The sequence below is a fragment of the Poecilia reticulata genome, linkage group LG13, assembly GCF_000633615.1.
Source record: "Poecilia reticulata strain Guanapo linkage group LG13, Guppy_female_1.0+MT, whole genome shotgun sequence".
NCBI lineage: Eukaryota > Metazoa > Chordata > Actinopteri > Cyprinodontiformes > Poeciliidae > Poecilia > Poecilia reticulata.
Window position 1 is genome coordinate 24,432,657 of NC_024343.1, and position 17,413 is coordinate 24,450,069.

The 17,413-nt window shown below is 36.5% G+C and overlaps 1 protein-coding gene across 1 annotated transcript in view; it reads right to left on the reverse strand.

Moving 5' to 3' along the window:
• LOC103474907 (solute carrier family 12 member 9) overlaps nt 1–17,413 on the reverse strand; it is a 63,375-nt gene that overhangs the window by 14,693 nt on the left and 31,269 nt on the right. Inside the window, exons 8-9 of the mRNA XM_008426179.2 lie at nt 17,106–17,188; nt 7,623–7,747 (exon numbers count right to left, since the gene is read on the reverse strand). Coding sequence (XP_008424401.1) covers nt 7,623–7,747; nt 17,106–17,188 — 208 coding nt within the window. The remainder of the gene's footprint in view (nt 1–7,622; nt 7,748–17,105; nt 17,189–17,413) is intronic.

Consider the following 17,413-nt stretch of genomic DNA (forward strand, 5'->3'; position numbering starts at 1 on the left):
TACCATTTTGAGTAGTATACTATTTCAGGGTCCATAAATTCAAATGCATCTTGCAAATATTGTGTTTGGTCAATCAGATGAACTTTCAATTGTATTTAGCCTCACAATTGATTTGAATCAGAATAAACAAGATAATAAATTTCAGAGAAAGTGCTTACGGTTAATTGTGATAAAAATGTTGGACAATCATAATCCCCATCATTATTGCAATATTCAGTCATAACTTGGAATTTCATGCTTTCTGAATGTGCAACACTGGGATAAACACCAAGACATTATTTACTTTCCATTAATGTTGTACTTGTTAAAAAAAACTATTTCTAGAATGTATAAAGGAAAGCTTTATACAGGGCTTCACTTTGGTCGAGATTTTAGCCCATCCTTCTTTGTTCTGGCTGTTGAACAGCAGTCTTGAAACTTTACTTTTATTTCCTTTTGACTTGATCACTTAACGCAAGCGTTGGCCACCATTTTCCAACCTCCCCCTATCCGTCCCATCTGAGAGTGGAATTAATTACAGTAAAAGCCTGCCCACCTGGTCAACCATCCCCCACTCATCCTTTTAGTCTCTGCAGGAACTGTTGCTGCTGATCAGAAGGGCTCCACTTAGCCACCTCCCCATCTCCCATCTTGCTTGCTCTCTAGCGACTGATGTCACTTAGCTGACACAGCAAAATCTCCCTAGACGAAAAAACTTGCCACAGACCAAGTCCTTGGAGATATAAAAAGGAAGAGCAGCTAAGATGGAGAGCGGAGAGCTAGCTTGCAGCCAAAAGAATACGTCATATCAGAAGGAAAAGTGGGGACAGACACACATCCAGGGGAAGGCTGCCAGGAGATGCCACATTCTATAAGTGAGGGGTCTGGGTGTGTGAGACATTACGTCAGGCTGCCTCTAACGTCCAGCTTAGACAGATTTGACCTTAAGAAATCTGTACTTAATTGAAATTGGATCAACCCGGTAAATGACAACTATTTCTCCTCATTAGGGCTGTATGAAGGGGAGTGTGACTTAAAGCTGGAGTTTACTTTCAAGTTTGGATGGGGCAAAAGTAAATATTCTCTCAAGTGTTGTATTTAAAGTGCCTGGGGAAGTTTAGCTAAGATTTCAAGTTGTGAACCTATTAATGACTAAATTTCAGAGGGCTTTTCTCAGTATAACTTATTAAAATACAGCTTGAAGGTTCATGAACCGTCAAGGACCCAAACCTGAAAAAAAATTATTAAAGGAAGCAGTTTAATGGTCACTTTGAAATTTCAAGTATAGCATTAATCACGGTTTCTTGTGAGCCAGAAAAAAGGAAAAAAAGGTAATCAATGACAATTGATGGGAGAAAAATAAAAAAAAAGCAGTTTCACCTCAAAAATGTGGGAATTTCAGGTTTTCTAAAGTGGCCTTTTATTGAGACTGATAGTATTTTAAGATGAGTGAAACCATTTTTGTAGCCATTATCTTTAAAACTAATGTCCCTTTAATCAGGATGAAAGTTGTGTCCAGTTTAAACGTGTTGGATTTTGAGTAGTCAGTTTGAAATAAAACAGTAAGAAGAATGCCAACTGAAGTCAGAGATAGGTCTAGTATCTCCTTCACAGAAGTCACTCGAACCAAATTTCAACATCTAATATGGCTGCTGCACATAGAAAACAAAGTGTGTCCAAATTCAGGGGTTGCATACTTCGAAAGCCAATTACATCACATCAATGCAATGAATGCTGTCTAAATCTGAAGATTAATACAAATGAGATTCAAATCTAATTATATTAATATCAAGCGGTACAAAAATTTAAAGTTCGAAGAAGTTGTGTGGTTTGGCTTTTCTCATTGATGTAGATATGTTTTTAATACAATTTTTAATAAGTAAAACAAACTGAAAACCAGACAACCCAAATAAAATTAAAAACAACATACAATAGCAGGTATATTTTTCAGGTCTGAATATGTAAAGCTATATAAAGAACATTTATTCTCAATTTGTCAAGTCTCTCTCAGACATTGATATTTGCCTGTCTCAAGGTCACAGCATTTGTTTTTTATATCATTGTTGTTGTTTTTTGGTTTCAGCAAATATCCTCTGACACTCGTGTATTAAATCTTGGCCAGTGACTGTGTGATATAGTGTGTATTTGTGTTTTTCATTGTGAATATTCAAGTGGGTTTGATTCTGCTTTCCAAGTGGCCACAGAAGCAGGACATAAAGCACCCTCTGAGCAACACTTCCTGTAGCTGGAAGTACCAGTGACAAAGATGCAGCCAATACCAGTCACTGTACACAAGACGCACTCACAAAAGATAAAAATACAAACATTCTTAAGATGAGAACGTTCAACCACACACTTCTCGGGAAAAAAGAAAATTTGACTATGATGACAGACAAAACACTCTCCAAAGTTACCGCTCTCTTGTTGGAAACACACATACACACACAGACGCACTTAACAAGCAGGCATCTTTTCCGCTACATCATAATTTCAGCCTCTTCCCTCCCCTACACAGCAGCAAATTCAAGGGAAAGGGAAATATTTCTGCTAAATTAGTTATGCTAATTACAGAGCAGCTCTCAGGGGGAGAGAAAGCGCTAAATGGCTTTTAATTCTTTTCGCCTGGAAAGAGATGTGGGAAAGCGCCAGACAGAGAACAGAGAGAAAAGAGCACACACCAAAAATGTGAGGAGAAAAAAGAAAAATTAAACCAATAAACACAAACAACTGGCATTAAAATTAGTCTGGTGGCACAGCAACAGTGAACTAACTGAATTAACAACTCAGGGGAGAAGGCCCAAAATAGGCAGGCGTCCAGACAGCAAGTCTTCTTATCGGCTCTGGGAGCCCCGGGGCCCCTGGCCAACAGGGAGGGGACAGTAGAAAAAGTTAGAGAACTAACTTTGTGTCAGGCTTTGCCAGCGGTCACATACTGATAATGAGGCCTGAGCTGATAGCACACAGTTCTGTACATCCAAAGCACCAAAGCAAATGTTGGCTTTATTCTCTCATACTAACTTAGAAGTGTTTCACTGTTGGAGAAAACTATTATTTCCTGGCAGCCTGGCTCTGATCGTTCGTGATAACAGAAGTTACTCTAACTTTGGAGACTAAAGCAAAATTTTTTAACTTCCCAGAAAAACCAATCACCCACGAACATTTCAGGTGTAAATGCATGGGTGTTTGTTTTTCATAAAGATGGGTAGATAACAGGGAATGTTTTCTCTTCAATACAGAATAAACAACGCATTTCATGACTGTATGAATTGTAGAATTTGAAGAGACAAGCGTGTATACCACAGTTCTTACACTAATACTGAGGTGATGCTAATGACAGAACAGTATTGAGAATGTCGTTTTTAGGTTTTACGAAGGAAAAAAAAAGTTGCAGAAATCTCAAACTGTATTTTAAAATCTGCATTGTTTAAGTAAAAGCAGTTGAAATTCATGCACCAATAGAAAACTCAGAATCAGATGCTAACAGCTAATACTTAGCCAGTAGCAGTATACTCACTTGCAACAAAGATGACTGCACATTAAAAATACCTTAAATACTGAACTGCAGAGCTATATAAAAAGAGCAAAGGGCAAATTGAGTGAATATATAGTACTTTTTAAGTTATACCGACTACTTAAATAGATTTACACCATAGCAACATTCACCCCCAATAACTCACACTCACTAGTGTTGTAACCTTGAGAGAGAAAGCAGACCAATATAAATAACGTTTTCATTGACTTTTTGCTCTTTTTGCAGTTTAATAGTATGTTCCTCAAAATGATCACCGATTTTGTTCCAAAATAAACTGTACACTATTCTTCCTTAACATTCGATCAATTCTTAATAGATTATTAAATGTGAATACATAGGTAATGAGTGTAGCTTGACAACTGTACAAATCACAGTTGATAATAAATGTCCTTTTTTCATTACCTTTACAGATTCAGACCAAAAATTTTACTTGGGGGCCCCTCCGGTGGCCCCAATTCTGGCCTCATAGTGCCGCTTCTTTTAAACACTTTTTGGACCTCTTAGTTTTGTATTATTCATGATGTTCATTGAGTTTTGTATGAATTTATAATTCATGCAAGAAAAAGTGTTCTATCAGAACATAAAGGAAGATAGAAAGATAGTGTCATAAACAAACACATTTAAAAAATGACCAATTAAAATATTATTTGGTTTCTATGGGAAATGTCATGAATAAAATGCTAAGTACAGCAGTCAGAACAGATTACTTGATACAGATAATGGCAGCAGTCAGTACAGTCTCTCTTTTATTGTGAAAAGCATTATTAAAAGAGAATAACAGATTAACAAAATAAAATCCACAGTTTGCACTATTGTTTTACAAACAGCACACACCAAAATAGGCCATTATTTTTAAAAAGTTGTGACAAACAACTTCTACATTAGGGACTAAAGCATGACTGTGGATGAATAGGATTCTTTTTGAGCAAAGTAAGGGAGGTAACTGTTTAAGTCCTAGAAAATGATGAGCAAAAATCCATGTATAATGAGCTTCAAAGGACAGACCAGTGACTCCTGTGCTGATATTACCAGACGTGGAAATCTGACAATGAGAATAATTAGGCTCATGAACCATCCATTACATATGACCAGATTTATAGGTCATTTCTTTGTTCAGTGACAGTCATTCTGGCATGTTATTTTGTTAGTGTGAGGATGAAACCATTGTTATTAGGGTATCCGTGCGTATTCAATGCTCCAGCCCTGCTTCACTGCTTCAGGTATACATCAGAATAAGGCATTTACTGAACTGTCAGCCTAGTTTATTCATGCAGAACCGGCATGGCTGTACTTTCACTAATCCAATAAAAATTTTGACAATGCACCTGAACTGCCATTTCATCATGAAATAATTCAAAAGAGCCAGACAAAATTGGTTCTGCTGCATTACATCACTGGATGCTCCTACAGTTGTGCAATGTAAATATGACCATATTTAGTATGCAGGCACACAGACACACAAGTAATAAAGCACAGTGGAAGACAGAGACACAAAAATCTATTCATTTTTCATGTTCAACATAGTTTAAATAAATATCTTCAGAAGTTGGTTATTTCATTTAGCATTTGCTCTGGAAGCTGAGAGCAAAACAGATCGTTTTTTTTTTAATAGCTTTTAAGAAAATAGACACTGCAAGAGAAATTGTATAGCAGTTTTGGACCAGACTTCTGAAAGGAATATTGCAATAACTAATCAAAAGTGATGAGCTCCTTTATATTTGCTAAGTGGCAATGTTTACTTTAGAAAAAAACTAAACATATCCACTAAAAATACTTGTCTTAGTTTATGGGTATATTTTGCATCCTTTTTTTCTCAGAAGTTAATTAAGCCAGGAGGTGGCGTTGGAAACATCTTACAGGTGAGTCTTTCCCTTCAGGTAAGTTATAAAAAAAAAGAAAAAAAAAGAAAAAAAAAAGAAAATAATTAAAAAGCAAAAGGTCAGAAAATCAGCAGGATGGATATTTCAGGTGTAGAAGTTGGCTTTATGCCACTAGTTGAGTTTCCATTGACCAAAATTAGAGTTAAAAAAGTAAATTTGCTTACTAACTAAACACGCCAACTGCGCTAGAATGACAGTTTTTCAGTTCAATCCAAATTTGTGTGTCTTGCAAAATTGCAATAGAATTACTTTTTTGCATCAGGACAATTTACATACAGCAGCAAAGCTCCTATTTGTAGGCTTTTGTGTCTTTGGACATTGCACAGTTAATTCCACCAGAGGTCTCAGAGCGTAAAAAGTTGAGCTTGTTATTTAAAAGTACTTTATTCATAACTCTTGTAAAACTGGCAGCTACAATTTCCCAAAAAGCCACATATGTAGTTACTCCCAAGTATAAGGGTATTGTCACTTGAATGTCTGAATAAGATACCGACATCTCCTCTGATGGCATACATCTTACATATCTGATGTAAATGTTTACATCCTTCGCCACCATGATTTTTAATAACTTATCACTTTAACAAGCTTATTCACGTGGGATTTTAATTCCATTTTTTATTTAATGGAAAAACCACAATTGTGAAATTGTGCTTTTTCCGTCATTAGCAGAACACTTAAAAAGTTTTGTGCATTTGTAATGGAAACACAGCTACTGTAGACGGTGATAACATAAAAGGTGTTGATGCAACTGAAGATAATAATGAGAGAAATAAACATATTGAAAACTGTAAAGATCTCCAGACCAGATGGACCAACATGAACACCATGATGGTGACCCCATCTTTGCTAAACGTTCACAATACCACTGAATAATTAACGACCAATCAATTTGTGATCATATGACACCTCTGGTTGGGAAGATCATAACATCAAGGCTCTGTTGGAGGGTCTGTCAGCTAAACGTGGTGACATATTTCTGCACATTGAATCAATATGCTTTATGTAATTTTTTGGATAAAACCTATTAGTTTATAAAATACACTAAGTAGATGCTTGATCTCACATTTTTTAACCTAACAGTCATCACTTGGAAGCTGAAACATCTGAAAAATTTCACTGATATGGTAAGTTCTTTCAGTTTATTAAAAGCTTATTTAAGCATGTGTGAAACACTTCGTTGTATAACATGCTCATTTTAAAGCTGTAAGTAAAATGTACATGTGAAAATACATAAACAGAATCAATGAATGTTGGTTGTAAATGTTTTCTATCTGGGTAAATTATTATTTCTGTCAAGAATCATCACAATTTGATCAGAAAATCTCTTCACAGGTATTAATAATAATTGATAATCACTATTATTGAGTATACCTCATATAGCTTGTTGCTATTCTAGATGTTTGTATTTAGCAAGTAGTCCTTCGTGTTGTTTAGGATCCTTTAAGCATCTCCCTATTTCAAGAAGATCATTTGAGCTGCAGCCTGCTGATGTGTCTGCGATAACAGAAGCTTAAGTGTCGTTAACATGCACTGCAACTCATTTCTGAGTATTGCCGCAGAAGAATATCTAACTCTTAAACCAGCACTGGATGCAATCTGTCAGAACAATAAAGCAACATGTGATGTTTATACTATTTCATTCCTCCATTACAAATAAAACTCAAGTGGTTTAAATATTTCCTGCAAGAAGAAGTCGCCTCTGGATAAACCTTATGCTTGCTGGATTGAGGAGGATATTTTCTACACAACAACATCAGCAGCTGACAGGGAGATGTGAAATGACTCATAAAAAGGTGTGTAGTGAATCAAATTCCAAACTCTGGCTGTGCCGTAATATCATCCAGTCACATAAACCTCCACCATGTCCACAGGTAATCTGAGCGATGCAAGAGAATATTATCAGCGAGCTCTTATAAATCAGGATCACTGCAAGTGACCAAGGAATAGGAATTCACTTGTACACACAAACACTGTAAAGTTTAATCTCTGAGCATCGCCACGCGTCGTTACCCCCACATCTAGCTCAGGTCTCACCCTCAGTCGGTTTATTGTTAGTCCCTGTTCTCCATTGGGCTGTAAGCACTGGTCAGTTTTATGTTTTTTAATTAGTATACCATCACTGTAGCAGCATCTAGCAGGCAAACAACCTCTCCCACACACAGATATAAAATGTCAGAGTATAACAAAAAACAAAAAACAAATTGGGGTGTGTGTCTGTTATGTATGGGTACCTGAAATTAGGTGCAGAGGCCCATTCCAGGGCGAGACAAGCCAAGTCCACGGCGGCATACACCAGCAGGAAAAAAATGGTCACAATGCTGGCGATGGTGTTGAGCTTTCCTGAAAACAGCACCAGCTACAGAGAAAGGAAGGACAAAACAACATTGAGGGGAAAATCAGGAAGGTAGGATTAACATTTAGAAACAGAAACATCATTTCCATGTTAAAATAAAATACAAACATTTAGCGTTAAATTTTATGTGGGACTGGAGTGAAAAAGTCATTATGCTAATCCTTTTGAAGGATGTTTAAAAGCATGTTAAAATTTGCCTCTGAATATCTATTGAACTGTTCTTTTTTTTTTTTACTTTGACCAAATATAATGAGAAATGTGATGTGCATTTTTTTAGCAGTTTTATAAACATATGCCCTCACGAAAACAGATAAATTTAATCTTGTACTTCATTACTAAAAGGATACACTAAACAAGAGCTACATACACTAACTACCACTGATGTTCCTCTAAATCAGAGTCCAAAAATGAATTGTTGGATCCCAATTTATTTTAGCAAAACATTGATAATCAAATGTGCTAATAAAAGGCCTTGTGACTGGAAGGAGTTGATGTTTAACTTGAACTCTTTGATCCATCAGTTGCTGGTAAGAAACTTAAAACCAAATCTTATTTCAGATCAGTGAACATACTAAACAAATATTCTAACAGGCTGTGCTCATAACACCACGTTTGGTGTTCCTCATTGAAAAGGCTTGAAGTTAGCCATTTTCAGCATCAGATTGCTAATATTTCAGGCTGAGGGACAGCGAGAAAGAGCAAGACTTTCAGTATGCAAGAAAGATTTTACCAAGAACAGCAAAGCTGCTCTGTTTCAGACATTGGAGCTGTTCAAATTCAGAGTTAAGGTAAGGATCTACTTCATGTATCTCTACTCCAACAAACTGAAAGATTTTTTTTAGTAATGCTAGCTGTGCTAATCACCAACATTAGATGATAATTTAAGATGTCATCAAATCATTTATCCTTATTTTAAAATAAAAATAAGGATATCTACTAGTATATCTGGTAGATATACTAGATATTTTTTAGTATATCTACTAAAAAATAATTAATGATAACTTGCAGCAGAGAGGCGAATAAAACAAACAGCTGTTGCTCTGTATTTTATTGCAGTTCTTAAAGGAAAATTGGGATCGAGCTTAAATTTATTCTGTTAAATCAACAAGTTGTTTCTTCAGACATTTAAAGGTGTTCTAAGTTCAGTTATGTTGCACTTGTCAGTTGGTGGTTACCATAGCAACCAGTAACTGACAGCTACCCATTATAGAGAAAGGAGCTGGTATTAAATGTTAACATATATTTTAGAACAAAATTTGATAGTATGCAATGTTTCACGAGTAATTTTGCTATGTTTTGTATACGTTTTTAACTGTTATTAATGCTATCCATTTTAGCTATGTTTAATTTTACAAATGTTATCTGCTGCTAACTGCTATTAACTGCTGATAACTGCTCAATGAGAGCTATTGCTTAGTAGTTTGTTTGTTTTTTATTTATTTTTATTTTTTCTATTTAATGTGTAGGGGCAGAAGCTGCTGGATTAATGTTAACCACCAACTCAATTTCCTGTTTGTTAGAATAAATACAGTGAACCTGAATGTGTCTGCCGTGATGTCAACCTACTGGACCAGAGACTAACAAAGAAGGGTTACAAAAAGACTCCTAAATGAACCCTTTTCAGCCAGAGCAAAATTTCTTGAAAAAGCACATTACAGAAAACCAAATGTTTGATAGAGTTAAAACTACTTATAATCACCTGGTTACACCTTGGTTAATTTTGGTCATCACATCAGGCATACATCATGTCAGGAGTAACACACTTTTAAAAATGCATGTTATTGCATTTTGCCAGGGGGTGTGGGCGGCTTGTAAGAACCACAGGGTGCAGTGGCTCCACTGAGGAACCAACTGATTGAGGCAAAGGTTCACTTTTAATTAAGATGGTATCTAAGCTGCTGCTGGGCTACATGAACTCAGCTATGTTAGCTGTGACAGCTGCGTGACAGCACAGGCAAGTTTGGTCCCTTGTTATTTAAATTCAAAGCAGCTCATTTGGAGGGAGAGTTGTACATCTAATGAGACTTGCTGCATAAGACTGGAGGTGCAGAAGCTTTGTTCTGAAGATGACCATGATATGAGTACTGCTCCCTGCCATGTCCACTGATATCAAAAGGTGTGAACATAGCTAAGCACAATTTACCCTTAGCTACTCCAGAGGTACAAAGAAAAGAGTAAAACCTAGTTTAAGCCAGATGTAATTCTTGTAAGATGTTGGTAATTTAAATTGTAAGGATAGTTGATGCAGTTTTAAAAGAAAATACACAGAGCTGCTAAATAAATGCTTGTAACATTAGCAAAGAGTTTATGAAGCCCAATCAAATGCAAATTCAAAATGCAGCTTTCAGATCTGGACAACGAATGAATATGCAAAGATGCCATGCAGATAGCCATGCAGATTTATACTCAGATATATATTTTTTAAATATTTTTTGCTTAACTGTAGAGTTTCAGCTATAATTAAAAAGATAACGTGGAGACACAATGTTATACCACAGAAGATGAGGTTAAGCAGTCAATATTTTTCAAGGACTGCTGTCCTTTACATTTGACCCAAAAACAATTGGGTTCTACCACTAAATTAAAAAAAGATTGATGGGGTCATTAGGAAGGGAAAATGGGTGTGCCTGATGGGAGTGAAAAGTGGCAAATAACAAAAATAAATGTAGCATACCTGCTTTGAACACAAGTTTCATAGCCACAAAAATCTCTCAGAACCCCCAGCTTTCATACGGAGTGGGGCGTATTTATTTATTTATTTATTTAATCTAAATCCTGTCTGCTTCATGTGTGTGTAGAATTCTCAACCAGTCCGTTCCTCAGCCGATAAAGATCTTGGTTTGCTTATCACTGAACTATTCTGAAAGTTTTCCAGAACCTTCAACAGCTGGAATGTTACAAAACACGACTAAATTATTTTGTTCTACACCTTCCAAGTCCTGTATTCTGTTCTTACTCCTAGATCCCAGTTGGACTGGTAAGCTACGCACACACACACACACACGCGCACGCACGCACGCACGCACGCATATAAACACACATTTCCTCCTGATAAAAAAAAAACATGCCTTAAATCCAAACAACAAACATAAGTATTAAGGAATGAAATAGTTATTCCGTCAAATGCCAAGCCTCCAAGCATGTGCTTTGTTTTTATTTATCTTGGTTTTGTTTTTATAACTGTAAAAAAAAATAACATTGACGTCACAGTATTGAGTCTTCAAAGTTAGCATAATCCACATGCAAGTAATTAACAGCAAAATCTCTCTTTAGTTTAAGCTCAAATATTTTACTGTGTTTTTGCTGGAGTTTAGATTGCATGTGATTCAAAAACATTTAATTCTAGTTTATTGGACTAACATTTTCATTGCTGTCGATTAGCCTCTAGATTCCTCTCTCATTTTCTGTGTGTTGTTAATTGCTGCTAATTGCATGTTTTTTGTTTTTGAAAGTCCTGAATAAATTAAGTTTGACTGAATGATTGAAACTAAAGCACAACGGGATCTAAAGAGTAAACAAAAACGGAACGTCAGCTCGAGTCAATTATTCACAGACACTCTAGGTTTAATGCTGTACTCAGACATTTGGACAATTTTCATTAGCATAAAAATCAGGTAGACCCATCAAAGTAATTTAGTGTGTTCACTGTGCGATTGAAACTCATTACAAACATTGAGCTGTATTTCTGGCTGTGGCATTAACACGTTCAAATTTAACAAACGGGACATTTCCCATCGTGACGAGCCACCCTGGTGGTGTGTAAATCTCAGCGGGGGGTCGACTGTACTGAGCTCTGTGGGCTTTCCGTAATAAAGTGTGCTTTCTTTATCTGCATACAAGCTGCAGTGGCTGATCCCACAGAACAGAACGATAACTGCTGCACTGTGCACACACAGAGCAGAAGCTTTCTCTCCAATTATCATGTGTTTTATGACTGGCTGTTAAGAAGCTCCACTGAGTGGGAGCATATTTCTCTGAGCTCAAGGGCATGTTGTTGGTGTTTACAGAGTGGAGAGGAATCCAAAAGCAAGCCGAAGACTAACTTTGTAACTATGACGCTGAGGTAATAAGAAAAGGAGAGAACGGAGGACTGCTAATGACAGGAAGTTGAGATTAATGTTGTCTCAATGACAGGTGGCTAGAAAAAGATAGAAACTGTCTTGGGATGAGCAGCAGGAGGAGCGAGTAGAGAAAAGGGGGGAAACATGTGAGGGAAAGGAGACGGAAAGAAAAATGAAAATGAGAAAGTGAGCAAGAGAACATCCTGACCTCTGGCAGTCAAAGTTAGTGGGTGTTTCTCCAGTACCCCCCTGGGAGCCCGCTCTACCAGAGCATTAATTAGCCATTAACTTAAACACAGGCTAGCAGAGACGACTGCTGTGACTCTACACCGGCTGTGAGGTGTGCAAGTGTGCGCGCGAGCATGATAAATCACTGTAGGAATTATTTAAGCTTTGAATCTGAGGGATATTTTACTGGAAAGCAACACGCACAAACAGTCATGCATTTCACTAAAGTACATCTGTGCTCCAACATTTTGAATGCAACAAAGTGAGAAGAAACTGGTCAGAAAAGCTCATGTGAAACAGTTTGGGCAGCCATCATACATATTTCAACAACTGATGGTTCCGCTGTTTGAGCATATGATCAAAAATAAAATCAACAGCAGCTTTAATGTTAATGTTTTAATACCTAAAAAATTGCAGTAATGAGTGACTAAGCTGCAAATAAGGGTGTAAAACAACCTTCTGGCAAAAGCTTAAGCTAAAGTAAATATTTATTCACCAGCTTGAATTTAAATTGACTGGCATGAGCCTGGGCAGTAAGAGCTTCTAGTAGTTGGTCTAACAACTGAAAAGTTGGAGGTTGCCTCTTCCTCCTGTGGGCCTCCTTTGGAGTTTGTTTTTTGTAGCACTGCTCCAGTGACTACAAGCATTTTTTTTTACATTAAACATGGATTCTAAATCAGCTTTAAATGTATGTTGTTTTTTTTTTAAAGTTATTAAGGTTAGCAAAATATGACATGACTAACACACACCTTTTAACCGAGTACTTGAATAAAGCGGTCAATCAACAGACCCCAAAATGTAAAGGTGCTGCTTTTTATTAGCAGAGCAAATCACCTATGTTAATAACCAAACGGGACAGTAAACACGTTGAATTTGCTCCCCTTGATGAAATCAAGACACTATACATAACATGCAACTCTCAACTAAACAACGGATATGCTAAATATCTAACTTATTAATTTTTTTTTTTTTTTGTTGAAAATGTGGCAACTAATTTGTGGAGCAATGTGAAATTTATTTGCACAAAAATATTTTGCAAATCATTGTATTCTGTTTTTATTTATGTTTTACACGATGTCTCAACTTCAATTGGGGTTTCATCTCTCCATCTCTCCAAACCTGGCTGTCTGGACTGTAAGGGAGCACAAAGCAAGAGACCTTTAGAGGTGGAAGAAAGTTTTAGTCTCCAATCAGAAGAAATTATTTTAGGTAGACAGTCCTTATGGCTTCCAATGTTACTGCCATGACCAGGAGTTCCCACTGGAGATGTTTTTATGATCTAGAATCTATGTTTGCACAAAATTTTAGTTCCCACAGAGCCATTGGGGAAAACTCGAGTCAACCATGCCTACATTGATTTTTGAAGTAATCAACCAGGACGGTGGGACTAATCAGTGCCGAGTCCTTTTTTTTTTTTTTTTTTTTTCCTTTCAATCTTTTAGTTCTGATTTGTTTTGTATGGCACAAACGTGATTGGATGATAAATAGTCGGTTTGAGCCCTAATGTCATTTTCAATCATTTCCCTGCTCTCCTTTCTGTCGCTTCCAGTTTATTTTCAAGCTCAACTGGTCATAATCTAGCTGCAAAAATATAAATGTGTATTTTCCCTGAGTTTAAAGGTTTTGCTGACCAATGTATTCTGAAGGTGAAATGGCTCTGTTCTTATTTAGCTAAGATTGCATCAATATGTTAGCAAAATAACATATTGATGCAATCAATATGTTAAAAAAAAGTACGTTTTTTTTTACTTTTTGATGATATATTAGGAACATATGTATACTGTTGAAATACGGTAAGAAGAGATATCAGTTAAAGTCCCTTGTAACTATAGTCTGTGGTGATCTGGATCGAGTGGGAGCGAGAGCGAGTCATGGCCACTAGCGACACGGTTCAGACATCTAATGAGAACACATCCCTGAGAAACGGTTAACAGCGTGTCCAACTGGGTGGAGATCACACTCAGAATACACTTAAGCACAGTCTGAGTGTGATTCCGGGACCTCAACGCTGAGGTGGAGAAGAGGTTAGAAAGGAGGAGTGCTTTTCTTAGCTCCTTGTTATTGCATCCTTGACCCATGAAGAGCAGCAGGGAATGAGTGGATCAGTGAAGACGACTTGAATTTACATGAAGTCAGAGGAGCTGTGAGAGGAAAGTCATTTACATACAGCTGCAAATAAATAGGGGCAAATTTCCATGAACCTCATGCATTGTTGTGTAGATCATTTATCAGCAGCGCAGCGGTTTCCCTGTTTTTATCTATAAAGTTTTGACACCGAATTACATTTTTTCTAGGCATGACAAAACGGCTAGCTGGGATTAACAAAATGCTACAAGAACAGATTTCTTTAAATGCAATACTGCAAATCCAATGTTGTGCAGTCAAGAAGGGTGTAAACAAAAACAACCTTATCCTCTCTAATCTCTTCTTGTACGTCTCATTTTTCTTTTGTCCTACTTTTTTTCTTTTTTTTTTTTCTTTTTCTGAGAACTATAATAACAGAAGGCGCCCTCCTCTTTCTTTCCAATTCTGCATTGTCCAAGTGTTCAAAGCCAGATTACAATCAGACTTTTGTCATCAGTTAATCATCCTTATAGTGGAGGAAGACAGAGAGAGAAAGAGGACGAGAGCAAATGATCTCTGATGGCGGCAACGACACAGCCAACGATTTCCATCTAATTGCTTCTCCTCGGCTTCTAGAGAGTGGCGAGGGTTGAGGAGAAGAGGATAAGAGGGCCACAGACAGTGAGAAAAAGAGAGGGTGCCAATAATGACAAGCCATTCAGCCTCTAACACTCACCTCTGATAATAATGGTTTAGTCAGGGCTATTTGCCCGTATGATCCTCCGCCTCCTCTTCATCTCTATCCTTACCCTCCTGTCCTTTGCCAATATTTTCCTCCTCAGTTCAAATTGACCCCCCCCCCCCTTTAACATGTGATATATGAACACCACCACAAGGTGTTCCAGCTGTTCCTTTCAAATGTGCTCTAATAATATTCCTGGGTTTGCGCAGCGATTTGTGTTTAAGTTATGAAACTTTATCTCCAGCTTGCTATTTTGTGATATTGGCAAGGTTAGCCTACTGCAAGTTTCACTGGGTTAAATGCAAGAATTTATAGGGGCTTTCAGGGCCATTATGATTACAATTTAAGACCTGTGTAATAATAAAAAAAATAAATAATGGCTATAATTATTTAATGACATCAGCAATAAGAATAACATTTTACAACCTAAATTGGGGTTATTCAGTTCTGGAAAATTAACAAATTATTTTACTTCTAGGTTATCACATCCTTCTTACACTCTATGGCAAAGCTCCAGCTCATGATTGCTCAGCACAAACTACTATAAATCCACATTTTAATGGCATATATATGATCAAGGAATTGGTAGTGAATATTGAAATAAAAAATGTTTCTAATTATAATTTATTTTAAGCCAGTTTCAGAAAATGGATTTTTAAACAGATAAATTTCGTTCCACAACCTTTATTACTCATCAGGGCGTTGGTTGTTTAAGTACAACAACCAACTTCCCATCCGAACTGCAACATATGGAGCAAAAATTGCACTTGGTTATTATGTATTAGGGAAATGTTTCTGTAAATTAGTGAGAGTCACCATATTTTGTAATCGGATTACAAGGTTGGACCATTTGTAAACTGTCCAATATCAAAATCAAAATTTTACACAAACTAAATTTGCGGTTGAAATTGTAAGTTCAGATTTATGAAACATTTGAACCAAACTATGAACTATGCTAAAGAAACAACGCAATGATTCGGCGTGGTCACTTATAGCTAATAACTTCTCCAATGACTATTCAAGAGATATAATAGAACAAAAACTAAACCTAAGGTTAATCAGGTCTACAAAATGTATGAAATTACATTACAGGAGCGAATACAGAAATCAAACTGCTACTGTTCAACTGTTGTCCAATCTGAAGCAAAAGGCTTGGTCTGTAAGAAGAGAGGGTCTCTGATCTCCAGTGCTGAAAACCTTCTGACAAGACTTCACGCCACAAACAACAGGAGTTTGGGCTGATTTTCACACTCTATCCTGGCTACCTTTCATTTATTTGCCAGAAATAAAAGACGCTTATTTGAAGCTTCATGTTTCTCTGAACTCTGCTGCTTTCAGAGCTCAGCAGGAATTATCTTTATTTTAATGACTTCAGCAAACTATGTTAATAAAAGTCTAGGACTGCAACTGCTTCTGTATTAATTTCTTTGGCTTTCTATGCTTTCAATCTGTTTTCACAAAAGAAATAATTGAAATTTGAACTTTTAAAAGCTACATATAATCTTACTTATTATGAAATGCTTTGAAATGAACATCAACAATATGACAGATTTCCTTGACTTTCTGCTGCATCTTTTTGTTTTACTGATTGCTTTAAGGGCCATATTTAAATGAATAGTTTAGTTGTTTCAAAGCTTGGTAGCTTTGAAACAAAGGATTGTTTCAAAGGATTTGTCAGCTAACTCACAACAAAAAGATTCTTTGATGCAAAATCTTTGTTTCATACATTAAATAACTGTCCAAACTGTTATTGTGTTTCAAATGGACACATACTGTCGTTGAACATTCTCGCAATGTCCACACAAAAAGAAATGTTTCTTTGCTTCTAAAAGTCTTAAAATGTCTTGTTTTGAACTGGCATAAACAGTAAAAATGCCAGTGTTGAATTAACACCCAAAAGTGTCTATATGTGTCCAAGTCAGCAAGTGTTAATGTTACACTTTTGAAACTGTTAAAAGATTGACGCCCATATTTTTGTTAAATTAACATTGGTCTATAATTCTGAAATTGGTTTAAGAAAAGTTAAACTTTCCATTTCCGTGTATTGTTTTGAACATTTTCCACTGGATTTGATTGATATTCACACCTTGTGGGTCAATTATTTACTTTTTTAACACCACATTATGTTTTGTGATCAACACTACACTGGTGTTACTTTTAATGTATTTTAACACCAGCACAATTGTAAATGTGTCAGTTGACTTGGACACAGACACTTTTGGGTGTTAATTCAACACTGGCATTTTTACTGTGCATGTCTACTAACCTGCACCAAGAACCAGGACATGAGCACAGCGATCCAGGGGTTGCCACTGCGGGACGTCTTCTTAGCTAGACACAGCACCTTACCTGTAGGAATAAGTGACATATTAAAGAGGTTACAAGAAAGTTCTCAGAGGGGAAAAAAAACATCCATTGACAAACTTCAAATGGTCATAAGAAGCCACATTAGTGGAATACAAGTGAACTTTCTGCCAAGTTAGAGTATTTTAATATTAATTTTGATAGAAAAACTTCACCACATTGTTTATCTAACAACAATGAATCCAAACAGATAAAGAACGTATTAAATGC